This window comes from Primulina eburnea, chromosome 13 (assembly GCF_022965805.1).
Source record: "Primulina eburnea isolate SZY01 chromosome 13, ASM2296580v1, whole genome shotgun sequence".
NCBI lineage: Eukaryota > Viridiplantae > Streptophyta > Magnoliopsida > Lamiales > Gesneriaceae > Primulina > Primulina eburnea.
In genome coordinates this window covers 19520038-19539590 of record NC_133113.1, presented here as the reverse complement: position 1 = coordinate 19539590, position 19553 = coordinate 19520038, and the positions used below count along the sequence as shown (strand labels likewise).

Here is a 19553-nt window from a genome sequence, read left to right as displayed (position 1 = left end):
GGAAAGTCGCAGTGATGGCTCATTTAGTGGTTTCTAGACCTCTTCAGTCTGAGATGAAGAGGTTTGATCTAGAGACTTATCCTCGAGGTAGAGTTCCCCGTCTATCTACCTTGACTATTCAGTCCTCTCTTCTAGATCGTATTCGCAGTGGTCAGTCAGCAGATAAGTAGTTGGCAAAGTGGAAGCAGATAGATGAGGCCAAGGGCAGTGTCTTGTATACAGTTAGCGACGGTATTGTGAGATACCGAGACAGGATGTGGGTTCCTAGCAGTGATCAGATTCTATCCGAGGCCCATATGTCGCCGTACTCTATTCATCCTGGGAGTACGAAGATGTACAAAGATCTGCAGTTATTGTAATGGTGGCATGGAATGAAGAAGGACATCAGACGGTTATATCCGAGTGTCTGACTTGTCAGTTAGTGAAGGCGGAGCATCAGAGACCAGTAGGTCTGCTCAAGCTTCTTCCTATTCCCGAGTGGAAGTGGGAGAATGTTACCATGGACTTCGTGACCGGTCTGCCGAAGTCAGTCAGAGGATCAAATGCTATCTGGGAGATTGTCGATCGTCTTACCAAATCAGCGCACTTCTTGCCTATTAAGACGACTTTCACCATGATTCACTATGCAGAGTTGTACATCCGCGAGATAGTCAGAATTCATGGTATCCTAGTTTTGATCGTGTCTGACAGAGACCCCTAGATTCACTTCCTCGTTTTGGAAGAGTTTGCATTCGACCATGGGTACGAAGTTGTTTTTTAGCACGGCTTTCCACCCTCAGACAGATGGCCAGTCAGAGCGAGTTATTCAGATTTTAGAGGAACTTCTCTGTGCTTGTGTTATTGATTTCTAAGGGAGTTGGGAGTCGAACTTGCCATTAGTGGAGTTCACTTATAACAACAGTTTCTAGTCATCTATAGGTATGGCACCGTTTGAATCACTGTATGACCGTAAGTGTAGATCTCCTCTTCATTGGGATGAAGAAGGGAGAGATTAGAGTTAGGTCCGGAGATTATTCAGCAGGCTGCCAATGTAGTAGTCAAGATCCGTGATAGGATGAGTACTGCTCAGAGTCGACAGAAGAGTTATGCGGATCAGAGAAGGAGAGAGCTAGAGTTTGTCGTTGGCGACCATGTTTTTGTGAAGGTAGCACCTATGAAGGGTATCATGCGGTTCGGAAAGAAAGGAAAGCTTAGTCCAAGATTCATTGGACCATTTGAGATTCTTGACAGGGTTAGGACGTTAGCTTATCGTGTTGCTCTTCAGCCGAATCTGGCCGGAGTACACAATGTGTTCCACGTCTCTATGCTGAGGAAGTATATGGCAAATCCTTCGCATGTCTTGAATTTTGAACCGTTGCAGCTCACTCCGAAACTGTCTTATGAAGAGAGACCAGTGCAAATCTTAGACAAACAGGAGAAGAAGCTTCGGAACAAGCTGGTTAAGCGAGTCAAAGTCAAATGGCTTAACCATTCAGAGGAGGAAGCTACGTGAGAGTCTGAGCCAGAGATGAGGAGTCGGTATCCCGAGTTATTCGGTAAGTTTTAATTTCGAAGAAGAAATTTCTTTTAAGGGGGGAGAGTTGTAGAACCCGTAAATCAGACTACGTATAAGTCATACATAATTTCTAGAATTTAAATTAAAGTGATTTTTATTGCATGAGTATTTAAATTCTTTTCTTTAAATTTAATTATTTATGCAGTAGTTTAATTGTAACCTTTTTAGTTAAATACGTGAGGCCGGACTGGAGTTGGAGTATTGAGATAAAATTTAATATTAAGAAAACATTCATTAGAATTTATTTAAGATAAATAATAAGTTAAATTTAATGTAAAAGAATGTTTAAGGAATTATTTAAGTAATTTAAAGATTTAGCCATGCATGCAAGATAATGTTATTCCATAATCAATTTATTAATTCACTAAAATATTTAGTGGGTGGATAAAACTCTAAAGAATTAAAATACAAGATGTAAGAAATATTTTCTCCTCCATTTTATTTAATTTTCGGCCATGTCATCTTCGTAGGATTTAAATTTGTCAACTCACAATTTTGGGTATCTTTCTTTATCCCTTCTTGGCATAGATAATTCCCTCAACTTTAAACCTTCAAAAAATATTAATTAAGCAATTTTCCTATCCATTTTAACTATATGAAATCGGCCATCACCTTTGAAAGATTTAAAAATTTTGACAACCCCTTCACTTGATTCTTTCCTTATCCATTTTTGGGAGATAAATGCCCTCATCTTTTAATTCCCCAATAATTATTATTTAAGCAATATTCCACCCAACTTTGAAAGCAAATTTCGATCACCCCTTCTATTTTTAAAAGAATTAATTTTTGATTTACAACTCATTTCTTGTTATCTTTCCTTAATCTTTTTCTAGGTAGATTTTTCCTTACTTTTAAATCACCAACAAATAATTAATTAAGCAATATTTCTCCCTTGTTCCTAGACACCATAATCGACCAAGTGCACCCTAGAATTTTCTCTCAAAATATTTTGATATCAAACCTGTGGGGACCCGGACGCTAATCATTTTCTTAATCGTCATTGAGACTAATTTAATCAATTATAATAAACAGGGTCTAAATTTTTTTAAAGTGCATTATCAAAGGCGGAACGTAATGGTATACATCTTAATATACATGTCCGTATTAAAAGTACAAGTCTTGCACTATATACAATCAGTCTCAACTAAGGTTTAACAACTATATAGCAAGTGTTTAAACCCTATCTCTAGTCCAAGTCCGTAGTCTCCACTCTAATCTCGATCTTTCTTCACCTCTGTGACCCTGAACATGTCCCACCTGTTGTCATGCACACATACAAACACGACAACAGCCGGATAACTCCGGTGAGAATAAAATCCCAGTATAAAGAATGTATCAATGCAATCATATAAAGCATAAATAAAAGCACAAACAAACATCAAAACATGTATCCAATCTGACTACATGAATCAATACAAATCTGTATTTAAATCAATGACTCGTCATCTCATCTCAACTCATTTCTAATCTATGGATCCCGATCTAATTTAGACTTTGGCATTCTATATCGAATATCTACAATAGAAGTCGATCTACTTCTAAGCTCATCGATATACCACAAGTCTAGGGTCTTAGCAGTTCTGCCAAAGACTTGGCGGTTCTGCCCTAGCTAGGCTGATCTGCCCTAGACTCGAACTCTTGCTCTGTTGTAATTCAATAAACTAAACATATCAATCTGATAATTTGCAAATATCAATACAATGAAATAAAGTATGTGATTTTGGGAAACTGAAGTCAAACCTCACTCGAGTTGTGCAATCCCGAATCAACATTTATTTATACCTTTCGTTCTGTCGCTCTAATACAATCGAAGTCTCGACTCAAAGTCTGTCAATGTTCAATCTGGCAATGACAATATCAATATACTGTATCAATATTCTATTTAAATCAAGACATCTCTGTCTTATCAAATTCTGATGGTACAACAGTACAATCCTACGATACTGGTGATACCACACCAGTATATACTAATTCCAATAACTTATAATCAACCACCGTACAAATCTGACATCAATTCTAATGAATTTTATTCTGGAAATCATAACAATTCCATATGATATCTGTTTCTTAATTTGAATTCGATTCTATGATGTCTACTATGTCAAGAGCACCATATATGAATCGTATCTAATTCTGGACATAGCATAATTTCAAATCTTAACAAAACGTAACGAAAGTTACGTCCTGTAGTAGCTGTCGTTGCTAGGAACACGATTTCATACTCGGATTTAAATTTGGACAGGCGTATCGTTCGCAAATCAAAATCTAAAATCAAAAGCAATTCCTCCCTCAAAGTTTTCGTTTTTCCTTTCTTCTGAAGAATATACATATGTATATATATATATATATACATACATACGTAACATGCAATAAGCCAAGTGGCTCGGTATGCCTACTGCACGTCTCGCGCATATGCGCGACCTTCATTGGCGCATATGCGCGAGACAATATGTCTCGGCGCGTAGCAACACGGCAGCTCGCGCATATGCGCGACTCATCTCCGCGCATATGAGCGAGGTCCTTTGAACTTTGCTTGCACAGCTCGCGCATATGCGCGCACCTCCTTCCCGCATATGCGCGAGGTCCTCTGCCCAACTCGCGCACATGCGCGTATCAGTGTCGCGCATATGCGCGAGGGCTACTGTTCTCGCACATTTCATGTCTATTTATTCGTCTTTCCTGGTCCGATCCGTTCCGTCTATAACCACATCAATTATCAATAATCATTTCAGATTAATCTCAGACTACGGTAATAAAATCTCTAGGCATTACATTTCTCCCCCCCCTAAGATACGATTTCGTCCACGAAATCACAGGCAATCAATCATATCAATAAGGAGTATATACAGAAACTGTATAAGAAATTTACATTATCGAAATAACTCTGGGAATTCTTGTCTCATGTCTGATTCAGTCTCCCAGGTTGCTTCTTCAGTGCCATGACGAGTCCATTGAACTTTCACAAGTGGAATTGTCTTCGTTCTGAGCTGTTTTTCTTTGTGATCAATAATCCGAATCGGTTTTTCAACATAGCTCAACGTCTCATCCAGTTCGGCCTCGTCTGGCTGAATAGCATGTGAAGCATCAGGAAGGTATTTCCTTAATAACGATACATGAAAGACATCATGTATCCCGGATAATGAAGGCGGTAAAGCGAGTCGATAGGCACGATCTCCTATCTTCTCGAGAATCTCATAAGGCCCTATGTATCGTGGAGACAGTTTCCCTTTCTTGCCAAATCTGACAACTCCTCTGAAAGGTGAAATCTTTAAAAATACTCGGTCTCCTTGCCTCAAATACCAACGGTCTATGTCATACATTGGCATATTTGGCATGTCTGTCTTGCGCTGCCTTCATTTTCTTTTGAATTAGCTTCACTTTTTCTGTCATATCTCTGATCATGTCAGGTCCAATCTCAGGAACCTCAGAGATATCATCCCAATACAGAGGGGATCTGCACTTTTTTCCGTACAATGCTTCAAATGGTGTCATCTCAATACTCGTCTGATAGCTGTTGTTGTACGAAAACTCACAAAGAGGCAATGCATCTTGCCAATTAGTGTTAAAATCAAGTACTACTGCTCTCAGCATATCCTCCAGTGTCTGGATAGTCGGCTCTGACTGTCCGTCGGTCTGTGGATGATATGCGGTACTCAGATGTAAATTCGTACCGAGAGCCTGTTGCAAACTCTGCCAGAAGTGCGAAGTAAATCGAGGATCACGGTCTGATACAATTGACTTCGGCACTCAGTGCAATCTGACCACTTCTCTGACATAGATCTCTGCCATCTGGTCAAATCTGTACGTCATCTTGTACGGATTAAAACATGCGGATTTGGTCAATCGATCAATCACGACCCAAATCGCATCACAACCTATGGAGGAACGCGGTAGCTGCATCACAAAATCCATGGAAATGTGATCCCATTTCCATTCAGGAATAGACAAACTCTGTAATAATCCTCCTGGTTTCTTTCTCTCTGCTTTCACCTGTTGGCAATTTAAGCATTTGGAAACAAATTCTGCAATATTAGTCTTCATCTGTTTCCACCAAAACTGTCTTTTCAAATCGTTGTACATCTTTCTGCCGCCAGGATGAATACTGAATCGACGGTTATGCGCTTCTTACAATATTTGTCGTTTCAAATCTGAAACATTTGGCACAACCAAACGATTATTCACATACAAGACGTTATCACGTACCTGATTCTTCGATCGATACCCTGTCCTGACCATCGATACTGATTTCTGTACATTCGGATCAACTTTCTGAGCTGCCTTAATCCTTAAGATCATCTCGGGTTCCACTTAAACCGTATAGAGTCTCAACGGTCTATAATCTGTTTCAAATGCTAATCCAGACAAACAACAGTCTTCCATGAAATTTGAAACACCGATCGTCGACAAGGATAAAGAACATACCTTTCGACTCAGTGCATCAGCTGCTGCATTAGACTTTCTCGGATAGTATTTGATTTCACAATCAAAGTCTTTACGCAAATCAAGCCATCTCCGCTGTCTCATGTTCAATTCAGATTGTGAAAACAGATATTTCAAACTCTTATGATCAAAATATATCTCAAACTTCTCACCGTAAAGATAGTGTCGCCATATCTTTATGCAAAGACAATGGTTGCCAATTCAAGGTCATGAATTGGATAACGAGTCTCATGTGGTTTAAGCTGTCTTGAGGCATAAACAATAACATGCCCTCGCTGCATCAGAACACATCCCAACCGTCTGTGAGAAGCGTCGCAATAAACCACAAAATCACCAGTACCGGATGTGATAGTCAAAATCGGAGCACTGGTCAATCTCTTTTTCAACTCCAGAAAACTGGTCTCACATTCTTCAGACCAAACAAATGGAGCATTCTTCTGAGTCAGCTGAGTAATTGGTTTAGCAATGCTGGAAAAATCTTTAATAAATCATCGGTAATATCCTGCCAAACCCATAAAACTGCGAATTTCGGGCATTGATGTCGGTATCGGCCAAGAAATCACCGCTTCAACTTTACTGGGATCAACAGATATACCATCTCCGGATATAATGTGACCCAAGAATACAACCTGTCTCAACCAAAACTCACATTTCGACAGCTTAGCATATAATTTCTCAGTCCTTAAAAATTCGCAATACAGTTCTTAAATGCTCAGCATGCTTACTCATATTCTTTGAATAAATCAAAATATCATCAATGAATATGATTACAAAATCATCAAGATATTTCTGAAATACACGGTTCATTAATACCATAAATACAGCTGGAGCATTCGTCAGACCAAACGGCATGACAATAAATTCATAGTGTCCATACCTAGTTCTGAATGTTGTCTTTGAGATATCAGAATCTCTGACTCTCAGCTGATGATATCCAGATCTCAAATCGATCTTGGAATACACCTAAGAACCCTGCAACTGGTTAAACAAATCATCAATACGAGGCAAAGGATATTTATTCTTTACCGTTGCCTTGTTCAGTTGCCGGTAATCGATACAAAGTCTCATCGAACCGTCATTCTTTCTTACAAACAATACTGGAGCACCCCAAGGAGACACACTCGTTCTGATATACCCCTTGGCCAGTAGATCCTCCAACTGATCTTTCAGATCTTTTAATTCTATCGGTGCCATTCTGAAGGAGTTCTAGAAATCGGAACTGTACCTGGCATCAATTCTATGCTGAAGTCTATCTCTCGGGCTGGAGGCAATCCCGGAATTTCATCTGGAAAGACGTCAGCAAACTCACATACAACTGGCAGGTCTGCCAATGATGAACTCGACTTCAGTACATCTACTGAATAGACAAGGAATCCATCTGCTCTTTCTGTAACAATCGAGTCATAGATAATACGGATACTAAAGGAATTCTCGATCTAGAACCCTTACCGTAAAATTTCCACTCTTCAGCCATATCTGGTCTGAATCTCACAATCTTGTGGAAACAATCAACAGTCGCTCTGTACTTGGTCAGCATATCAATACCATAATACAATCAAGATCGGACAACCCAAGTACGATGCAATCTAATTCAATTTCATGCCCGTCAAACTGTAGTACATAATGTTTTACAGAATTTACGGATATCAAACATGTCCCCAAAGGAGAAGAGACAAACACTACAGTAGCTAAAGACTCTACGTGCAATGCATGACTTAATGCAAATCGTTCAGAAATAAATGTATGTGAAACACCGGTATCAATCAATACATAAGCAGGGTAACCACATAAAGAACAGTTACCTGCCACAACGTCATCTGGTGCCTCCTGGGCCTGCTCCTCTGTCAAAGCGAATACTCTGGCCTGCTGTCTAGGAGGCTGGCTACCTGCCTTTGCTGTGACTGAGCTGGCGCTAGCTGGAATGTATGAACAGCAGCTGATCGTCTCTCAGTCTCTGCTGCTGATCCCGATGACTCGGCTCCCTGGGATATTTGGGACCCTCTCTGTGGACACACTTTAGCAAAGTGTCCCGGCTATTTACAAATATTGCAACTACCAGTCACTCCCTGGCATTGCTCAGTGGCATGTCTGCCTCCGCAAGTCCTACAATAAACTCCAGTGTAACTCTGGCTCTGTTGGTAACCACCGGAGCTAGAAGAACTACTGCCAGATTTCTTAAATTTTTTTCTTCTGGCTTTCAAAAATTCTTTCTTCCCACCACTGCTGCTGCCACCCTCAAATCTGGTAGGTGGTTGCTGTGGTCTCGGTGCTGGAGGCACAAATGAAGCCCCTTTCTGTCTCATAAGACCGGCTTCTGCTCCTTTGGCTCTGTCCAGGGCGTCAGTAAAGTTATTCGGTCGCCCTGTGTTCACCAGTGTAAAAATCCTAGGGTTCAATCCATTGATGAACTGATCTGCAGTAGCTTCCTCGCTTTCAGCAACATGTGGAGCAAATTGCAACAGTGAAGAGAACTTGGCCACATATTCCTCAATGTTAAGATGGCCCTGTCTCAAGTTTGCAAACTCGGATCCCTTGTCCGTTCATATACGACATTGGAAAGAACCTCTGATAGAATTCAGTTCTAAACACATTCCAGGTAATGGTCGTACCTCGGTGTTCCAATGCCCTCTTCGTCATAATCCACCAGTTCTTTGCAACGTCGTGTAACTGGTGTCCAATCAGTTTCACTTTCCACTCATCAGTATATTCCAAAGACTCAAATAGCATTTCAATATCATCCAGCCAATTCTCACAATCCACGGAATTCTCCGCTCCCTTCAAAGTTGGTGGATGAAATGACTGAAATCTTTACAAGAGTGTCTCCATTGGAGTAGCTGTGACATCCATCAGAGGATTTGAAGTACTGCCCTGTTTTGGGATTCATCTAGGAGGCATATCTTGTTATCAACAGGATTGGTAACCCAAATACAATAACTAGCTTCAGCCCTCCTCTTATCATCTTACTGCTGATCTAGAATCGGTGTTGATCCATTCTCGATAAAATATATTACTATATCAAATCAGATAAGGAAGTAACATGTATTAAAGCAGTAAGACATGCTAGCATTCAAAATCAGGAAAGAAAACCTCAATCTACCCCGCTCACTAGCCTCTTCTATCTCAATATAAAGGATCTATCGCTCTGATACCACCTGTTGTGGGGACCCGGACGCTAATCATCTTCTTAATCGTCATTGGGACTAATTTAATCAATTATAATAAACAAGGTCTATTTTTTTTTAAAGTACATTATCAAAGGCGGAACATAATGGCATACATCTTAATATACATGTCCGTATTAAAAGTACAAGTCTTGCACTATATACAATCAGTCACAACTAAGGTTTAACAACTATATAGCAAGTGTTTAAACCCTATCTCTAGCCCAAGTCCGTAGTCTCCACTCTAATCTCGATCTTTCTTCACCTCTGTGACCCTGAACCTGTCCCACCTGTTTCCATGCACACATACAAACACGAAAACAGCCGGATAACTCCGGTGAGAATAAAATCCCAGTATAAACAGTGTATCAATGCAATCATATAAAGCATACATAAAAGCACAAACAAACATCAAAACATGTATCCAATCTGACTACATGAATCAATACAAATCTGTATTTAAATCAATGACTCGTCATCTCATCTCAACTCATTTCTAATCTATGGATCTCGATCTAATTTAGACTTTGGCATTCTATATCGAATATCTACAATAGAGGTCGATCTACTTCTAAGCTCATCGATATACCACAAGTATAGGTTCTTAGCAGTTTTGCCAAAGACTTGGCGGTTCTACCCTAGCTAGGCTGATCTGCACTAGACTCGAACTCTTGCTCTGCTATAATTCAATAGACTAAACATATCAATCTGATAATTGGCAAATATCAATACAATGAAATAAAGTATGTGATTTTGGGAAACTCAAGTCAAACCTCACTCGAGTTGTGCAATCCCGAATCAACATTTATTTATACCTTTCGTTCTATCGCTCTAATACAATCGAATTCTCGACTCAAAGTCTGTCAATGTTCAATCAGGCAATGACAATATCAATATACTGTATCAATATTCTATTCAAATCAAGACATCTCTGTCTTATGAAATTCTGATGGCACAACAGTACAATCCTGCGATACCGGTGATACCACACCAGTTTATACTAATTCCAATAACTTATAATAAACCACCGTACAAATCTGACATCAATTCTAATGAATTTCATTCTGAAAATCATAACAATTCCATATGATATCTGTTTCTTAATTTGACTTCGATTCTATGATGTATAATATGTCAAGAGCATCATATATGAATCGTATCTGATTCTGGACATAGCATAATTTCAAATCTTAACAAAACGTAACGAAACTTACGTCCTGTAGTAGCTGTCGTTCCTAGGAACACGGTGTCATACTCGGACGGATCGTTCGCAAATCAAAATCTAAAATCAAAAGCAATTCCTCCCTCAAAGTTTTAGTTTTTCCTTTCTTCTGAAGAATAGACATATTTATATATATATATATATATATATATATATATATATATATATATACATATACATACGTAACATGCAATAAGCCAAGTGGCTCGGTATGCCTACTGCACGTCTCACGCATATGCGCGAACTTCATTGGCGCATATGCGCGAGACAATATGTCTCGGCGCGTAGCAACACAGCAGCTCGCGCATATGCGCGATTCATCTCCGCGCATATGCGCGAGGTCCTCTGGACTTCGCTTGCACAGCTCGCGCATATGCGCGCACCTCCTTCGCGTATATGCGCGAGGTCCTCTGCCCAACTCGCGCATATGCGCGTATCAGTGCCGCACATATGCGCGAGGGCTACTGTTCCTCGCACATTTCATGTCTATTTATTTTTCTTTCCCGGTCCGATCAGTTCCGTCTATAACCACATCAGTTATCAATAATCATTTCAGATTAATCTCAGATTACGGTAATAAAATCTCGGGCATTACAAAACCATTCCCTTATCTCACAAACTAAAAGATAGAAAGATTATTTCATTCCTTTATCTTGCAAACTTTCCCCTCATCCCTAGCCATTCCCTCCCTCTCTATTATTTCGAAATTTCAGAGCAAATATTGAGAGAAAAATCGTGAGGTAGCTGAGGAAAAACAAGAAAGAAAAAGTAAGAAAGCGAAACACTCCGACTCCTCCGCGTCGCGTCGTTGTTTTCTTTTGTTTTCTTCAAAACAAAATCCAAGGTCTAGATTTTCCTTTACTCTTCAATCAATCCATATTGGTATTTTTAAACATCGCATGTACATGATCTCATGCAAAAAAACCGAAATATGACAGAAAGTTTTTTGTAAAATTCTGCACATACTTTTTTAGCCTTCCTTGTGCACTTAACATTTTCTGCTGTTTTGATGGTTCAGGTGGTTGTCTCGATTCCAGGGGCTTGGGGATGCATCTAGAAATGTACTAGGACATGTTAAGGTCATGTAAGAACGTTGGTTCCAGCCCTATAAGCTGGAGATAGAGTTTTGACAGCAACACCCCAAACATGTCACTTTGTGTCTCGAAATTGGAATGTGTATTGCCTAAGGTGGAGATTCCAATCTTGAATGCCCTAGAGGCTGTAGCCATGGTTAGAACCTCTCCTTGGAATGTCTAAGACGTGACCAAGTCAACCTTTTAATTCTTGGTCCATGGATGCATTGGTTTTTAAACAAAACAAGAACAGCCCCCTTCGATCTCCTCCTTTTTTATGCATGTGTAACTTCGGCTTCATGGTATTGGTGTGGATCGTTTTTGGCCTAGGGCCCTTAGCCACGGTTTATACCATACCTCTTGATGTCTAGATCAAGCCATTGTCAATCAAATGGCCATAGCAAATGAAGCAATTCTCCCCACGCGCGCAGGTTTGCCTCTCTGGTGGGAGTTTCGGGTGGTCCATGGTGTGGTTTGGATTGTAGCTGGCCTAGGGCCCTTAGCCATGGTCAAATCCAACCCTTAGGATGTTTTGAAGAGGTTCTGGTCGGTGGTTGAAGCTCCAATGGCCATTAGCCTCGCAAACAACGCAAAGAAACGCAAGTGCCGCTGATGTATTTTTGTGACAGCAAGTTGTGCTTCGGTTCAGAGGTGTGTTTCGAGTTCTTGGTTGGCTTTTAGCCTATGGCCTTGGACTGGACAGTACCCCATTGAGTTAGGAAGGTCAAGCTTTTGACCGTTTGTGATTTGGTCAAGTTTAGAGGTCATACGAGAATTTACGGTGCAATGAGCCAAAGTGACTCTCGAAAGAGCGTTTCATGTTTTTGGCATCCATTCACCAAATTTCGAAGTACTTAAATGTTAGGAGGATTATTTCAACATTTTAAGTGTATTTTAATCATGACTAAACGATGGTTCGGTGTTGGTTCGGGTTGGCACGGAGTCATGATTAAATACCAAGTCATTGGGTGTATCTATCTCGTTTTTTGAGTCAATTACAAAGTTTGGGCAAGTATACATTTGCATATTTTTCATGTTAGATTTAAGTCGCAGCGAGCCTGGGAACGATCCAACCCATTCGGTAAAATTAATACATGATATTTAATTATATTACATGCAAAAATATAAATATTCATTTTTTATATTTATGCGATATTGCTTGTGGCCACTTCATTATCATGGGATTATTAATTCACCCGGTGTTCACTTACCGGTTCAGTTCAGTTAATTTATTGGTACAGATATCCAGTCCAAGGGCTGTGATGATATCTACCGCCCAGTATACTGTGGTTTAATTTGATTAGGCGATCCAGTTCAGTTCAGGGACCACTTGCGTAGAACATATTCTAAACATAAAATTATGACATGTTATTTTATGACAGGGCTCGATTGAGCAAACATTTCACTTGTGATTTTCAGTTCAGTTATGCACGTATTATAATTACTCATGACATGATATTTTTACGTTACGCCAGACTCATGATATTTTTACCTGGCATGCAATTTTATTATTATTAATTGTTATTTATGATATATGCATGCTGAGTCTTTAGACTCACTAGACTTGATTGTTGTAGGTATTGATGAGGTCGGAGCCGAGGGCGGGGACCAGTGAGCCATCTTGGGTCGGCAGTAGTAGGAACCCGAGGACCTCATTTTCAGCATTTACTATTTTATTTCAAACTCAGTTTTTATTTGTTGTTGAATTATTTTAAATTGTTATTTTGCAAACAATAATTACTTCCGTTGTGCTTTTTTGAAATTTGAACTTTATTTATCAATTTATTTTACGAATGAGACATTTTAATTATTTAAAGAGAAAATTTTTAATTTTTCTGCAAATTTTCAAGTACGAATTTCGGGCCTTTACAGAAACACTGTTGAAAAAGTTTCAGTCGTTCAAACCGCCAACCCTGAAAGGCACTGAGACGTCTGTTGACTGTGAGAGTTGGCTTGACGACATCGATATGTTGTTTATTTCATTGGATTATACAGATGAGCGACAAGTCAAACTGATTGGGCATCAGTTGCATGACGTTGCAAAGAATTGGTGGCTCACAACCAAGAGACCGTTGGAGCATCGAGGTACAGTTATTACTTGGAAAATCTTTAGAACTAAATTTTATCAAAGAATTTTTCCAGAAAAGACAAGGGTGCAGAGTTTGCCAACATGAAACAGGGCCAACTGAACATTGAAGAATATGTGGCCAAGTTTCTACCTTGTTGCGATTTGCTCCGCATGTTGCTTAGAATGATGAAGCTGTTGCTGATCAGTTCATCAACAGATTGAATCCTGAGATTTTTACATTCGTGAACGCAGGGCGACCGAATAATTTTACCGATGCTTTGAATAGAGTAAAGGGAGCTGAAGCGGGCCTGATTAGGCAGAAGGGAGCTTCATAGGTTGCCAGAGTCTGTCCACAGAGAAGTTCCCAAAGATCCCAGGGAGCAAAATCAACTAGATCAGTTGCTCAGTCTGATAGACGATCATCTGCTGTTCACTCATTCCAGCCAGCACCTACTTAGTTACAGCTGAGGCCAGGAGGAAGCCAGACTGTTAGCCAACCTCCGAGACGCCAGACCAAAGTATTTTCTTTGACTGAAGAACAGGCCTAGGAAGCACATGATGATGTTGTTGCAGGTAACTGTTCTCTTTGTGGTTACCCTTCTTATGTATTGATTGATACGGGTGCATCGCATACTTTTATATCTGAAAGATTTACATTGATATATGCATTGCCTGTTGAGTCATTATCTGCTTTAGTATATGTCTCTTCTCCTTTGGGGAAAGATTTGATATCAGTGAATTCTGTTAAACATTTTGTACTACAGTATATGCCTTCCCAGATGAGATTCCGGGTTTGCCTCCAGTCCAGGAGATAGATTTCAGCATTGAATTGATACTAGGTACAGTTCCTATTTTGAAAACTCCATACAGAATGGAACCGATTGAACTGAAAGAATTAAAAGATCAGTCAGAAGATTTTACTGGACAAAGGTTACATCAGACCGAGTTTTTCTCCTAGTGGTGCTCCGGTATTGTTTGTAAGAAAGAAATACGGTTCAATGAGACTATGCATTGACTATCGGCAACTGAACATGGCTACGGTAAAGAATAAATATCATTTGCCTCGTATCAATGATTTAGTTAATCAGTTGCAGGGTTCTTCTATGTATTCTAAGATCGATCTGAGATCTGGATATCATCAGCTGAAAGTCGGAGATTCTGATATATCGAAGACCGCTTTCAGAACCAGGTATGGCCATTATGAGTTTATAGTCATGCCGTTCGGTTTAACAAATGCTCCAGCTGTATTTATGGTTTGATGAACCGCATATTTCAGAGGTATCTTGATGATTTCGTGATTATTTTTATTGATTATATTCTGATATATTCGAAGAATATGACTGATCATGTTGAACATTTGAGAACTGTATTGAGAACTCTGAGGGCTGAGAAATTGTATGCCAAATTGTCGAAATGTGAATTTTAGCTGAGACATATTGTGTTTTTGGGGCACATCCGAGTATCAGGTTTGTGATGGCATGTTATATGTGAATAATTGTCTTGTTGTACCAAATGTTTCAGATTTGAAACTACAGATATTGTCAGAAGCGCCCCATAGTCGATTTAGTATTCATCCTGGTGGCAGAAAAATGTATGATGATTTGAAAAGACAGTTTTGGTGGAAACAGATGAAATCGGATATTGCAGATTTTGTTTCTAGATGTTTAAATTGCCAACAGGTGAAAGCCGAAAGAAAGAAACGAGGAGGTTTGTTACAGAGTTTATCTATTCCTGAATGGAAATGAGATTACATTTCCATGGATTTTGTGACGAAGCTACCACGTTCCTCCCAAGGTTGTGATGCGATTTGGGTTGTGATTGACAGATTGACCAAATCAACATGTTTTATTCCATATAGAATGACGTACATACATGACCAGATTGCAGAAATCTATGTCAGGGAAGTGGTCAGATTGCATGGAGTGCCGAAGTCGATTGTATCAGACCGTGATCCTCGGTTTACTTCGCACTTTTGGCACAATTTGCAACAAGCTCTAGGTACGAAATTGAATTTGATTACTGCACATCATCCTCAGACATATGGACAGTCAGAGCAGACTATCCAGACACTAGAGGATATTCTAAGAGCTATAGTGCTAGATTTTGGCACTGGTTGGCAAGATTCTTTGCCACTTTGTGAGTTTTCGTACAACAACAGTTATCAGACGAGTATAGAGATGGTTCCGTTTGAAGCGTTGTATGACAAGAAGTGCAGATCCCCACTTTACTGGGATGATATTTCTGAGGTACCTGAGATTAGGCCTGATATGATTCGAGATATGACGGAGAAAGTGAAATTGATTCGTCATAAAATGGAGACAGCTCAGGATAGACAGGAAAAATATGCCAATGTTCGATGACGACCGTTGGTATTTGAGGAAGGTGACAGAGTATTTCTGAAGATTTCTCCTTTCAAAGGCGTTGTCAGATTTGGCAAGAAAAGGAAGTTGTCTCCACGATATATTGGGCCGTTCGAAATTCTGGAGAAGATAGGTGATTGTGCCTATCGACTTTCCCTACCTCTATCTCTATCTGGAATACATGATGTCTTTCATGTATCATTAATGCGGAAATATCTTCCCGATGCATCTCAGATTCTTCGGCCAGACGAGGGCGAACTTGACGAGACATTGAGTTATTTTGAACAGCCGGTTCACATTTTAGATCGTAAAGAAAAGCAACTCAGAACAAAGACTATTCCGTTTGTAAAAGTCCAGTGGAATCGTCATGACATTGATGAAGCTACTTGGGAGACTGAATCAGATATGAGGCAGAAATTCCCAGCGTTATTTCATTGATGTGAGTTTCCTTTTTAGCTTCTGTACATTTTTTATTGATTCTGATTTGATTGCCTGTGATTTCGAGGACGAAATCATATCCTAGGTGGGGAGAAATGTAATGCCCGAAATTTTAATTTGTTAATCCGAGATTATAAATTGATGTGATTATGAAGGACAACACCGAGAAAAGATATCAAAAGACATGTGATATGTGCGAGAGCAGAACACCTCGCGCATATGCGCGAGAAAAGGCACGCATATGCGCGAGACAGGGCGCGCATGTGCGCGAGCATGGCAGAGGACCTCGCGCATATGCGCGAAGACAGGGCGCGCATATGCGCGAGTAATTGAAGTGTTATGCGACGAGATAGTAGGTCTCGTGCATATGCGCCGGTTGAGGTCGCGCATATGCGCGAGACGTGCAGCAAGAATATTAAGCCACTTGGTCTTTGCCATGCATAGGATATATACATCTTTCCTTAATTTCATTGAGATATGAATAGAGAAGAGCCGAGGAAGCTCTAGAGAATTTTCGATTTCTTGAATCTAGAATTTGATTTTGTGCAAGATCCGTCCGTGCAATTTTTAATCCGAGTTCAGTATTGTGTTTCTCTCGACAAAAACTTCACAAGGACGTAAGTTTTGTTATGATTCGAAAATCTGATATTGAAGAAATCATGATATGATTTATATTATATGTTCTTGAGATATTAGACATCGTATAATCGAAACCGGATTGAAGAACAGATACCGTATGGAATTGTTATGATTTTTCAGATTTGAATTGATTGAGATTATACTGATTTGTTATCAGATTGTGTTGTTGATTGATTACAAGTTGTTGAGATTGGTATATACTGATATTTTATTACCGGTATTTCGAGATTGTACTGTTATAACGTCAGAATTTGATAAGACTGATATGTCTTGTTAGAATGAAATAGTGACACAGTATATAACAAATGTCTTTGCCAGATTGAGTATTGACAGCTTCGAATCCAAGACTTAGATTTCGTCAGATCGACAAAAAGAAAGGTATAAATCAATGTTAACCGGGAGATACGACTCGAGTTAGATTTGATTTGGGTTTCCCCAAAACCACATACTTATTTGTATTTTTTTTATACTTTTGTATTCTTTGAATGAATATGCGATTCTATTGATTTATAGAAAAGCAGAGAATATAATATAGATATCGAGAGGAAGTCATGGGCAGAGGTGCCTAGTCTTCGGCAGATGTGCCAAGACACTGGATGTTTGGTTTTTATCGATGTTCTTAGGAGTAGATCAACTCTTATTGCAGATATTCGATGTTTGGTTTATATCGATGTGCTTAGGAGTAGATAAACTCCTATTGCAGAGATTCGATATAATGTGCCAACGTCCGGGAACCGGGATCCCTAGACTAGATCAGAGTCGAGTCAGAGATATGAGTTTGATATAAAGTTTTATATCATTTCATGTTTTCAAATTTGATACATGTTATTGATAACTGTTATATGCTTTTGTATATGTCTATATGAAATACATGTATATGTTGTTTATAGTGGGAATTATATTCTCACCTAAGTTATCCGGCTGTTGTTGTGTTTGTATGTGTGCATGACAAAATGTGGGACAGGATCGGGGTCAAGAAGAGGATGAGAGATCAAAATTAGCGTGGAGATCCGAGCTCAGAAGTAGAATTGGTTTCAGCACTAGATATATAGTTGTTGAACCTTAGTTGGATATGAATGTATGTTTGTACAAGACTTGTACTTTACTCTTGATATTTATATAAAATGGATTATCATATGTTCCGCACTTATGTATTTAAAAAAAAATTAAACCCATTTCAGTTAATTGATCCATTTATTCTTAAAGATGACTAAGAAATGAATTAGCGTCTGCGTCCCCACACTTTATGGGTCTCAATTATTTTGCTCACCGCTGTTGCCACTCTTAACGGTTCACTAAGAGTATCATGTTCAAGTTTAAGCTTCTTAGCAAATCTTCTAGACAAAAATGAGTGCGTAGCACCACAATCAAACAAGGTATATGCAGGTATTTCATTGAGTAAGATAGTACCTGCCACCACTTCGTTGGTGTTATTAGCTTCCTCCTGGGTTATTGCATACACCCGAGCATTAGTCTTGTTTTCATTTGGTTTGTTAGGTCTCGTCCCTTTGTCTTTGTTCTCTGGACAGTCCTTAATCCGATGACCCACTTTACCGCATTTGAAACAAGTACCTGTTTTCCGATAAAATTCTCCCACGTGCTTCTGTCGACACGTATCGCACCACTTTCCTTCTGTACTGCCAGCACTGTTAAAGTTTCCTCTTGAAGGGCCATGCAGTTGTGGTTCTCGTGGCGGTTGAATGGCATTGGCGAGAGAATTAACAATTCTTTGCAACGTGGCGGCTACAATGGTCGCTATAGCCATCATATCCTCCTGGCTGAGAATTACCCTTGGGGGATTCTCATCCTTGTTTTGGTTAACTCTTCTGGCGTTTCAATTATTTTTGGGTGGTTTGCCTGCCATTTCCTATAAACATATATTTTATTAATTTATTTCGAAACAATGTATAATCAGAGGAATATTTCATAAATAGTTGAAATTCTTACAATCATTCTTTTTAAAGAAAGCAATTAATCCTAAGGGTTCTGAATACAATCAGTGCCTATGCCAGGAATCATTTCCCTACTCATCTATAACTTCACCGTCTCCTACTGCTTCATTAATTTATTCTTCTTCAATAGGATTTTCTTCTTGGTTAGCTTCAAGTTCTTCTAAGAGCTCCTCCATATTGGTCATGTTATTATGTAGCTGATCAATATAATTTTGCAACTGTGTGTTGTGGTAGTCAAGGTTGTTTACTTAATCCTGAAGCCCCTGTATTGTTGATTGGTTTACTTTCTCATCGATTGCTTGTTCTTCGATCCGTTCCTGAAGACGGCACTGTGTTTTGAGAAGGCTCTCATCCCGGATTTGGAGCGTCAAAATCCTATCATGTGCTTTGTTCAACTCTTTCTTGGTGATTTTGTGCTGTCGTTCAGACTCTAAGTGGTAGAAAGCATAGCGCCTAACGTCGTCGCACAGTCTTTTTTCTTCCACTCTTGCCTCCCGAAGATCCTCCATCATGCATACATTATTCCCATCCAACTAGGAGTTATCTCTCTCGAGTTTTTCATTTTTCTCTTTCAATGTTTTAATTTCTGTCTCCTTTCCCTGAAGTTGTTTTTGAAGTTCATTTATAATGCTTTGAAGGTCCATG

At 39.4% G+C, this 19553-nt stretch overlaps 1 protein-coding gene across 1 annotated transcript; it reads right to left on the bottom strand.

The window, feature by feature from the left end:
* Positions 1–18178: 18178 nt before the first annotated feature.
* LOC140810339 (uncharacterized) lies at positions 18179–18721 on the bottom strand. The gene has a single exon (XM_073168214.1). The coding sequence runs from the start codon at positions 18719–18721 to the stop codon at positions 18179–18181; it is 543 nt and encodes a 180-aa protein (XP_073024315.1).
* Positions 18722–19553: the final 832 nt, after the last annotated feature.

Coding starts and splice junctions, on each gene's coding strand:
- LOC140810339 (XM_073168214.1), bottom strand. CDS start 18,721: ATGGCTATAGCGACCATTGTAGCCGCCACGTTGCAAAGAATTGTTAAT.